This window comes from Hakea prostrata, chromosome 11 (genome assembly GCF_041222555.1).
Source record: "Hakea prostrata isolate BN-2017 chromosome 11, UWA_Hpros_2, whole genome shotgun sequence".
NCBI classification, from domain to species: Eukaryota; Viridiplantae; Streptophyta; class Magnoliopsida; order Proteales; family Proteaceae; genus Hakea; species Hakea prostrata.
Genome location: NC_142610.1, coordinates 21,340,496 through 21,352,362, shown reverse-complemented (window position 1 = coordinate 21,352,362; position 11,867 = coordinate 21,340,496). Strand labels below are relative to the sequence as shown.

Genomic DNA, 11,867 nt, shown 5'->3' with positions numbered 1-11,867 from the left:
TTGGGCCACATCCGACGCTTTCGTTTGCAGGACATCACGTGGAGATCCAAGGGCTGAGCAGATTTTGGACGCATCAATATTAATGCAATGTATTAAATAATCTGAGAGGCATTTCTGTCCATTTACGTTTGAAATTTGAAAATACTTAATGGAGGTTAACAGTGTTAGTCTACTTGAGACCTACATGTAATATATTGTATTAAAGAGACTCAACATTAGTTTATGATCCACTAAAGAGACCCACATATAAAAAACTATCACCACTTCCATGCAGATCTAGAACATATGCCTCTCCTACCAAAACAAAAGAAAAAAAAGAACATATGCGTCCAACCGAGTCTGAATCATCTCTCTGTTCACTCGATGGTCCTTAACAGTTTTACAATCACAAAAATACAGGGGGCCACAAGATTAAGTGATTTGAGATTTTTTTTTTAAATATCTTTTTTTTAAATATATTTTTTTTTTACTTGTAGGTCCATCTGTATTTTGTGGTTATAAAGTCATTATGGAGCACAAAGTGCTTCATGGAGAGAGGAGATGATCTTGATTATCTTAAGTTTGAAATCACATAAGGTAGTGGGACCCACAATTATTAATCTGCTGGACACTATGGGACCCACGCTCATGTGAATGAGGTGGATGCATGTGGAATCTTGCCTGGCCCACAGCTTGGGGCGAAATTGGAAGCGGATTTAAGTGTCAGTCGTCAGCAAAGAAACCAGATGTCACTCCTGCCGATGTCGAGCGCTTATTCTCTGTATCTTCGTCCAACCACTCTCTCACTCTCCACTAGATCGCTTACCCAAAGGCAAAGAATCCCCAATCTGCAGACGAAGTTCTTCTGCTCTTCTTCAATGGAAGGCCAAGGTTCCAATGCGAACTTCGGGTTTCTGGTGAAGAAACCTTACAGTCCTCCTTCATGGGCGTCCAATCTCGACCCTATCCCTTCTCACGTCATCTCCCTTGGACATGTAAGGTTTTATATTTCCGTGAATCGATTATGATCTATTCTCAGATTAATTTCAATTGCATTTTTAGTTTCGTCTTCCGTATATATTTTATACACTTAATGGTGAAGAAATATATTAGTGGGTGAATCATCAGAAAGATTGTGTTTTTAAGTTCAAGATTGTTGAAAAACGCGGACCAGACATTGAAGATTATGTGTCCCATTTGAAGACGCCAACAAATCAGGGATCATGCTAATGTTAGAAGACTTGTCTATTACAAGGAGAATCAAGCTCTAATTTGGAATTGCTTTAGTATATACAGTAAAAATGGGTTTTTTTTTTTTTGGTTGAGTTATGGTAGTGACTCCGACTTGAAGTACTATTGTGGATTTGATTTGGATTGCATGAGTAATACTCCAATACTGAAAGCACAATTTTAAGATATTCATCAGGATACCTATTTTAGAGCTTTTAAAGTTCAAATTATGTAAACATTCTTCATCTTTGTACAATTGAATTGGGTTGGTTGGATTTTAAAAAAAAAGGAATTTTAAATTTTATAAAATGAAAAAGCATTTCCAAATTGCGTTGAATGATTAACTTTCTAATTCATGTTTTATTCGTATTCATGCTAATGACATTTTATCTCCTCTTCAGCTTCCAACTCCAATCCACAAATGGAATCTTCCAAATTTGCCAAGGAACACAGAAGTGTGGCTGAAGGTATGGGCTAGTTTATTTGAATTTGAAGTTTCCAGTTCCTATCCTGTAGCCAAAAGGATGCTTCCTTTTTATTCTATTATTAGCCTAATATTCGTCAAAATATGTTGGAATCTAAGACATATGTTTATGTACGAGGACTTTTTGGGATTGACTTACCTGATGAATGAAATTATTTGTATTGATGGATTCAAATCCATATCATTACATTATATTCTACAATGACTACTCATGTGAATGCCACAGTTCTTCTATTCCAATTACTCAGTATGATATCTATACTTTGATGTAGTTATCTAAGGGCTTTGATGGTTGATCCTACCTGACCTGGCAACATGTGTTGCCATATGTTTTTCACAGACCATCCATTTGTTTCCGCCCAGAATCTCTCTTAAATATTCTCCTGTTATTGACATTATTTTGATTTACACTGACAGAAAGATCTGGATTTATATAGCGCGATGACCTTTCAGGAATGCAATTGAGTGGCAACAAAGTCAGGAAACTGGAATTCTTGATGGCAGATGCCGTTCAACAAGGAGCAGATTGCATTATAACAATAGGAGGCATCCAAAGCAACCACTGCCGTGCAACAGCTGTAGCTGCAAAATACTTGAATCTTGATTGCTATCTTATACTGAGAACTTCAAAGGTTCTCCTTTTTCCCTTTCTCAGTTTTTCTTGCCGTCCATATGAGTATCACTGTGTTTCTTCTTGATTCCTTAATTATTTGATTACTAGAATTTGTCTCTCAATGCAGCATCTGTTGGATGAAGATCCTGGATTGGTGGGAAACCTTTTGGTAGAGCGCTTAGTGGGAGCGAATATTGAACTTGTCTCAAAGGAAGAATATGCTGAAACTGGGAGCACGGTTTGTCCTTTTGCATTGTCTTTTGCTCCAACTCTGATATTTCGCTGGGTTTAAATATTCAACTTGGATACTTGTGTAAGGAATAATGTACAATATTGTGTCTTTTTTATTTTGAGATTCTGTGTGGGTTGCTGGAAGCTGGTTTTGCCGCATTTTCCTTTTACAGTAGGTGTGGTCTTCTTGTGGCTCTAGCGTTGCATTAGATTTTCCTGGTCTTGCTCTTTGTTTCTTTGGAGGTTTTTTGGAGTCCTCTCCACGATTGTATGTCTTTTATGCTTTAACTTCCTGATAAATTCAGTGTTTGATAAAATAAAGGGGATGACAACCCTCAACAATATGATATGATTTGTGCACTTGTGCCCTTGACAACCTTTGTTGTTTTGATAGGATTTCATATCGTGTTGACAATTGTGCTGTTTACTTTTGAATATGATGGCTTTGACCCTTCCAATGACAGACAAGTCCCACTAGCAGTCTAGCAATTTGTTTAAAGAAATTATTAACTGTACGAGATCATACCCAGTAGACAATTTGTATTTAGCACTACATTGTGATGGAACTGCAGAGATATTGATTTTCTACCTATTGTTTGTTTAATGTAGTTCTGCAGGGCTTAAAAATCATTATTCTGCTAAATCGTCTTCAAGAGGGGGTGATATGTGGATACCATTTCTTCTGCTATGACGTGGTTCTCTTGTTTTTCTGGAAATAGATTTTACAGTTCTGGGCTGAGATTCTTCATTTTTTTGTGTGGTTTTATCATTTTATGGTGGTTTGATAATATGTTGCATGTGGTCATCCATCTGGAATGCCTAGGAGTTGAGCCAGTATGTGAATTGGCTACAAGCCTGAAATTACACTGTTTCAATAATCTCAGGTGCTAACCATTACCACTGTTAGTTACTGAATTTGGTTTTTAGCATCTTGCTCAATTGAGTTTTATTTGGTGGATAGGTTATTTACAAGCTTAAGAGTGAGTTTTTGTTATTCTCAAACTCAGTTTGGTCTTTATTTTGAATGCCAGATTCAGTACCATGAATATGATTTTTATTTAATTACCCCATTGCAATTGAAGTTTTGACAATCGCCCATTTATTTCAGATCTCTCAGTTCTAGTTCTTCGCATCATTCTATGGTCTTCAGCTACACATGTGAGATTAATATCAGATTACATGTCCCACTGTTTCCTTTATAAGCTTGCTTAAAGAACTAAATGAAAATAAAATAAAACTTAAGAAGCATGACTCAATCTGGGATACTTTCATATTCATGTCATACTGAAATCCACACCATATTGAAATGAATATGATACATTTGTTTCCAAAACCATACTTTCTCTCATGATTAATTACATGAGGAATCCAAAGTATTAATTCTGTCACTGTTGTACCAAAGTTATGGGCAAGGTGAATTTCATGTCTGGAATTTAATATCAAAGAATAGGGATTTGTAGATAACAACCTGACATAACAATATTAATCCTTTCCTTGTGGTATGTGGACACAGATTTCTTTCCTTGAAGACTAATACCGAACTCAAGTCTGTGCTTAATATTCAATGAAATGAAGCTAAACATTAAGAAGGCGTACTTTATAAACTTCAAGAAGATGGCAATTCCATTTTATCCGTGCTGGCAAACAAGCTTGGCTTGAGTGGAAGAACTCCAACAGATGTTGCTTTATCTCTCCTCAAAAAGGGATTCATCCGTTTGATGGATTGCCTCGAATTTCCTTCTGATATCTGAATGAGGGTTCTAGAAGCTTTGAAAGGTTTATAAAATGTTATGCCTTTCTTTTCCTTTCAACTTCACAGCTCAAGTGAGGGCCATGAAAGTCGTGATAAATACAAATAAAAAAAAAGTAAAAAAGAAAAAAGAAAAAAAGAAGTAGAAGAAGAAGCAAGGACAATCCTCAAGAGTTGTATTCTGTAAGTTTTGTGAGTCTAAGTTTGTCGAAGTGTCTCTGGCTTAGTTAAGCTTGGCTGTTTATAGCCCTTCAGCCTTGAAGGAGTGGGCAACTTCTCACCTCTTTCATAGTCAATATTGCTGTTCCCTTGGTATGAACTTCTCATCAGTATAAGGGGGTATCGACAACCCTTATTTCCTTTTATTATATGAATGCATTCCTTCTTCTTGGGAATGTACTTAAAACTACAAGTAGATATGTGTGTTGTAGTGCACTAACTGTCCATGTTTCTTGGGTCTGCTATGTGTTCAGTGAGGCCAGGGGTTCTTTTACATTGAAAATCGTATGGTTACAAATGGAGACGGCTCTTATATACTCTGTGTTAGACTTTAACTGGAGGCAGAACCATGTGGTTTGCATTGATTTGTGTAATTTGCGCCCCTTGATTTGAGAATGCAAATTTATCTCACATGTACCTCAATGGATGCTTGGATTTAAAATTGAAATGCCTATATTATTAAGTGTGCTTTATCTGAGTTGGTTAATCTGTACCTAATTAATATCATAAGGTAGTGTCACTATTTGGTTTGTTTAGCCAGGCCCTAGAATTTATAGTCATTAGAAGGAGACATAACCCAGTGCACGAAGTAGATAATGATGTAAATTTTGTAATCATTAAATAACTGTTAATCAAGCACTGGATGAACAGTTTTAATTCTTGTGTCCTTGAGAGGCATATTGATCATAAATTGATTTGGCTGGTATTTGGGCTTTCAATTCTTTCATTCTTTTGGCAGCTCCCTCTTGAGCTATTTCATGTGTTTTCAGCTTTATGGGGTGTTAGAACTGCAGAAGGCCTACTTTGTACAGTTAATACATCTTGTGTATATCATTCAATTATCCCAAATTATATGTATACCGTTTTGGCATAACTAGGCTGCTTGGAGATTTCTGGTTTTCTGATGTTTATCCTATCCCAGGTGCTAACAAATGTGCTAAAGGAGAGGTTATCAAAAGAAGGGAGAAGGCCATATGTCATACCTGTTGGTGGATCAAACACTCTAGGAACCTGGTAAGATAAGTAAAGATATGTCCAATCCTTTTTCGTGTGTGGTTGGTGTGCATGTGCATTTCTCTTTTTTTCTTTTTGTGCTTTTTTTTTTTTTTTTGGGGGGGGGGGGGGTGCATTGTTGTTGATTTCACCTTTTGGACCTTTCTTTCCCCTTTGTGAATGATTCATTTGGATTTCTTTATGTTTGCTCTTATTACATGCATTTTATCTTACTCTCTGTTATATTAATAAACACTATGCCATATTGAATGATGTTTTTATGTTGCATACATTGGTTTCCAGTGATTTACACCTTGAACCAATTTGTACCAGGTGTCTTCTATCTAAAACATAGTTTAAGATATCACAACATGCTGCTGAAATTTTGTGATATTTCAATTTCTACATTTTTTTTTCAATGGTGATACCAAAAGGAGAAGGATCCTTGTGTCACCACAATGACTTTTGGTCATCCCAAAATATGCTTTTATTTTTAATAAAATAGTCCATCACCAAATTAGAGAAATAAAAAGGATCCCAAAGAAGGGGGAGGAGAATAAGCAATGCAACTCACAAGACCCTGACTTACAAGGGGAGGCAAGGGACTGCGTAAAAGATGGGGCTCAAACCTGACGTGTTGGATGAAGCTCATACACTGAGTAACAACAAGAATTTCATGCAATAGATGTGTCTACCTTGTTGCATTCTCCCGCAAAGGGTAAATCCTTCTTCTGAGGCTAGTATATTACTAGAAGACCTTTCCAAATCATGGAGGAGAAGGGGCAGACCAGAAAGAGGTTGTCCATGTCTTCATAGGCATTCAAACAGAGAAGTTAAAAAGGAGAGACTGGAATATGCCTCTGTGAAAGCAAGGTTTGAGTAGCGAGGTGGCAAGAGAAGACTCTCCGAAGTGTGAAACTGTGGTGTTGATAGGCTGCTGTTAGGACCAGAATGTTGAAGGTGTAAGGAATAGGGAGTTGTACGGTATCAAAATAACAATGTGGGGGGACAAGGACAAGTGGCAAGGGCTCATTCGGGAGAAGCCGCATTTCATGTTGACACTTTTGTCTCCAAAGTTTCCAGAGCTTAAAAGGGAGAAGTAACAGTGTTTAACATGAGCCATAACTGTTCCACGGTTATTGACAATAGGTTTTAATTTGTTCCTGAAACACTAGATGCCCATCATGTTTTATAATTAGTGGATTGCGTAATCTATAAATTACTAATTCAATCGTTTTCTCTCTTTCCAGGGGTTATATTGAAGCAGTCAGGGAGATACAACAGCAAATTCAGACTGGACCTGGCAAAACAGGATTTGATGACATTGTAGTAGCTTGTGGCAGGTTTTGCTTGACCCTTTTCTCCTTTTGTTGGGTGAACAACTCTCCCACTTAATTTCTAATGTTATGACTTGGGGCTAATTTCTCAGTGTACTCCACAATTTCCACATAATTTCTAATTTTTATGTCTAATGGTTGAGAAGTTATATCAAAACTCCGACGTGATGCCATGATAACTATGCATGGGATGATGCCGAGGCTTGCATTTCATCTCCTCAGAGCAGATAATCTATTGTTCTAAAACATGGGTTTCACTTTTCCCATCTTTATTATTAAAATTTTATATCTGAAGTTTTTTCGGATATTTCCTAGGTATAATTTAATTGTTACTGTGTGAGATTTTGAATTTGAATGGAAAAGATGAAGAAATAAGAGAAGTTAATTCATCTAGGATTAGTGCATTTTGATCTAGCATGAAACTTAATTTCATATATTGGAAAAATGTTAACCTGATTGTCTTAGTGCTTTTCTCCATTTTAAAATTGGTTGACAGATCTCTTGAGATGGCCCTGGAATGTGTCTGACTTCCATCATATCCTCCTTGTTAATTCCTTAAGCTCTCTACATACTGTGAATGGCACTGGATTTATTTTCATCTGCAACTTATTTATGTTTTGCATATGTTTCTGTTAATTGTGGAGTGTGTACTTCATATAGTCATGCATAAAATTGGAGATTATATTATTCTCTGAATTTCATTTTAAGTCCTCTTATGTTTCTGTTTTGCTATTTTTAGTGGGGGGACCATTGCTGGTCTATCATTGGCAACATGGCTGAGTGAATTAACCACAAAAGTATGGTATTTTTTTTCCTTCCATTCTTTAGATGTGAATTGGCTCCCTAATAAATATTCACTAATTAGTTAGCATGACTAACTCACCGTAGGTTCATGCATTCTCTGTTTGCGATGACCCGGATTACTTCTATGACTTTGTTCAAGGCCTACTGGATGGACTTAAAGCAGGTGTCAGTGCACGTGATATAGTCAGCATTCAAAATGTGAGTTACTTTTGATAATCATGTTCATCTTAGTATGTTATTTTCTTGCATGCTAGAATTGCATGAAATTCACTGTAGTACTCTTAACTATCTACTTTAGAAGGCAAAGAGTTTTTCTTTGAGGAAAAGGTACTGTTTTAGTTAATTAGTTTTTAAATCATCCTCTCTCAATGGCCACTAAGGGAAATTATGCCCTTTGTTATTGTTCATAAGTCATAATACAGTTGGATACTCTTGTGCTGAAGCTTACCTTATGCCTACCATATCTCTTTGGAAGAGAGAACTAGGGTTTTTGAGCAGCCTCACTAATATGTTCTCATTAGGCTGATATTTCATGCGTTTTGAATTTATAGCTACTATATGAGAATTATAATGGGGATGGTTTTCCATTTGTTCACTGTTTAAGTGAGTTGATATCCACCCTCTTGGTAAAAGTGAAGTCTGGTCTTCAAATTTCCAGGATTGCTGGCAGACTTGGCGGATGCTCTGATCCCATGATTCTTTTTAAGATTTTTAGTTTGCCTTGTTCCAGTCTAACAGAGGAAAGGGGATCAGTAGCACTGTAGCAGACTCATCCATCGCCATTAGGCATCTCCTAAGAGTCCAGGGGGCCTAGGCAGCTCCCACCTTAGTGTTGTCACATTTATTTATGAGGGGCCAACCAAAGTCTCTACCCATCATGCTTTTAGAATCTAAAAAACTTACTTGACATTATTCTGTTTAAATATTTCCTTGTGCATTAATTTCAGTGTTCCATATATCATTCTCCTTTTTAAGCATGTGTTTCCCATGGTTAAGAGAATGGGTTTGCTGATCGTAATCTTCTCTTGAAGAATTCTGAGTGTCTAATGAGTCTATCTTGTGAAAAGAAAAGCCTTTAGGCACTGGGCCAGTGATGGTTTGGCTTTCCTTTGCTTTTGTTCCTGTAATGTACAACATCAAGTAATATGTTAACTTGTCCCAGGCCAAAGGGCTGGGCTATGCCATGAACACCACTGAGGAGCTCAAATTTGTTAAAGAAGTTGCTGCTGCTACGGGCATAGTTCTTGACCCAGTGTACAGGTATGTTGAAATTCCATTTTCCATTCTTTACTACCTTTATTCTTACCATTTAGTGGTGGTGAGTTGAGCTAGATTTTCTTTGAGTCGTGGAAGCATCCATTACAGCTTACGACTCATCCACCAGTGCCCAATTTTTAGCATTGTCTGGTGTCTCATTGTTAGGGATCCATTGCTAGTTGATAGAGAATGAATCCAAGTGGGTTAAAGCCGAAAGTATTTGTGATTATATGTTACTATTCTTGTTTGAGTATTCACTCAACACATGCCCATACCACTGGAATGTTGTCCTATGCTTGAATTAAATACTTCTGTTCTTTTTGCATCATGAGGTCATTCAAAGGTTGAATATTGAAAAGGACTAATAGCTAAGCTGAGTCATAACAATAGAGGGCAAACTGTATTTGAACATGAAGGTGTAATCCCATATTCCTATATAGCCTTATGCTTAATGTATCAACTGTATTTGAAGTTTTCTGTATTGTAACAACTTATAATGGAGATTGGAGAGGTAGCTTCCGACCTACCATTAAAATTACCTTAATCTTTTTCTTGTTACCCATTTTTTTCCCGATAGAATCTTGTTATCCATTTTTAATGCATGCTGTGGTCAGCTTATTGAAGTTGTTAATTCTGAGTTTTCAAATTTTATGAAATATGATATGGGTTCTTACTTATATATTACACCTTAAGGCACCATTCAGTAGTCAGCACCTTTTCGTAGCTTTCTTTATTTTTGGTTCCCCCAATATCATTTACCCAAAGATTTAGATTGAATTGCATGATTCAACAATCTTGTGACATCTAAAACTTCGCTACAAAATTTGTTCTCATGTCATGAATATTTACTCTGTATGAATGAGAAGTTGTTTTCTGATGTCACATTACTCTTTGACAATTGGCTATACTGTTTTTAGTGGGAAGGCTGCCCATGCAATGCTGAAGGACATGGCTGCAAACCCAGTGAAGTGGGAAGGAAGGAAGGTTCTTTTTGTACATACCGGAGGGCTCCTTGGACTCTATGACAAAGTTGATCAGGTGAAATCAATGGCAGGAAATTGGCGGAGAATGGAAATACATGAATCTGTTCCCAAAAAGGATGGCATTGGAAAAATGTTTTAAAGCAGGAACATGGAATGCTTTTCGCATCTGTCGATCCTTAAAGTGATGAACTGAAGCCATGATTGAACCTCTTTAAGTTTCAGGCTATTGTCATTATCTAAACATCTAAAATCTTTTTGCTTTGATTATCATTTATGGGTGTTTATATGTCGTGTGCATATAATAAAGTACATCCAGACACTCCATTGTTGGCCTCTGTTGGGCAACCTTGTTCTGCTTTTGAATCTCTGTATATCTGAAACTACTGCTTGTATCAGCTCTTTCCTCTGAATAAATTTGTTTTTGATCAGAAGAAAACAATAAGTCTGTTGCCTGAATTATGTGGATTGTTCATCGGCTCAAGCCTCCACTTGGCATAGGCGTTAAATGATTTCATTTCATCTGTAACCTTTACCAGATCAACCGATCATCTTGGATTCGAGTGGCAGTGGCCAATGCTTCAGGACTGGAATCACCAGCCTGTATCAAGAAGGTTATAGGAAATAAAGCTTACATATGATTGGGCTATACACACAAAGATACGATAATAAGCAATTTTACCTTGAATTTCCTTGCATGCCTTGGGAAGAGAATTAACTTGGCCTTGAAGGTCTAATTTGCTTACATATGTTGCTTTTTGATAATTTGAATCTTCTGCACGGGCCTAACCCCTCTCGTGAGGATGGGAGGGAGTCGGGATCATCTCCCCGTTGGGTGAGAGTGCTCCCGGGGATCGCCGGAATACTTCGTATCAAAAGATACTCGGTATATCAATATCGATTCGATCCGAGCTGTTGGAATTGGAATAAGTTCGGCAACGGATCACGAATCTTGGCGATCTTCTCTATCTAATGAATGGAAAGTCCGCTTTGAAGTCGTCCGCCCTGCACCCACCCCCAAGTATATGCTTCAACAGGAATCAAACAAGGGTAGATTGATACAATAGAAACCTATGGTAAAATGCCCGCCCGTAACCCAGCAAATACTAGGGTTGCTGTTTCCATTATTATATAATTTCAAGAGAGACTACAATGGATCTACGATAAGATCGTTTATTTACAACGGAATGGTATACAAAGTCAACAGATCTCAACCAATGCAATAGTATTTATTTACACACTTTTGTATGCTTCCCAACCACAAAAACAGTGGAGTCCACATATGAAAAACACTTTTTAGATATAATTAAATTTTTTTTTTAAAACTTATGGGCCCCACAATGTTTTTGGAGTTGAGTCTGTTTCTAAGGAGACTAAAGCCTAAAGGGTGGCACTTGGTGCAATTGGGGATTGCAGTTATAATCTGAGGTAAGGCATTGAAACACTTGTTCACGAAAAATTGTTAGGAAAAGATTTGTAAGATAAATTGTCCTTCAAACTTTCCTTGTGTGAAAGCATTCAGCATTGGTTCCTCCTTTTAGGAGATCAATTTAACAGCAAGCAAGGTGTATTGGATGAGAAGATGGAAGTTGCCTGTTTTTTATTTTTTAAAACGAATCAAAACCCTCATGACTAACAAATTTTGACAGAGTAGTCCAGATCTTAGAAGGCAGAAATCAGGGGCCATGGAAGGCTCAAATCATCAAAGCAAAACTCTTGCTGCGAGCCTCTTCAGAGAGATGTTTTCGACTCCTTTGCAGATGACCCTGCAGATGACATTAAAGCACTCTTCGGAGATCAACTGGCAGTAAAGCCTTCTTCTGTTCAAGCTACTATTAATTTCGTTTTGCAGCATTAACGGTCTGTAGAAACAACCATACTTCTACTCTGTTTCTGTGGTTTTTAGTGCTACTGATCCTGGCGATGTACAAATTTTGAATGATTTTAAACAAGGTTGGTCAATCAAGAGCTTCTTAAATGGCCTACCTGT

At 37.2% G+C, this 11,867-nt stretch overlaps 1 protein-coding gene across 1 annotated transcript; it reads left to right on the top strand.

Moving 5' to 3' along the window:
• Positions 1 to 707: 707 nt before the first annotated feature.
• On the top strand, positions 708 to 10,348 carry D-CDES (D-cysteine desulfhydrase). The gene is made up of 10 exons (XM_089140057.1): positions 708 to 974; positions 1,611 to 1,676; positions 2,131 to 2,325; positions 2,434 to 2,544; positions 5,429 to 5,520; positions 6,750 to 6,842; positions 7,576 to 7,633; positions 7,725 to 7,838; positions 8,803 to 8,900; positions 9,815 to 10,348. Exons 1-10 carry the CDS (start codon positions 726 to 728, stop codon positions 10,017 to 10,019), a joined length of 1,281 nt encoding a protein of 426 aa, XP_088996183.1. The 5' UTR covers positions 708 to 725; the 3' UTR covers positions 10,020 to 10,348.
• Positions 10,349 to 11,867: the final 1,519 nt, after the last annotated feature.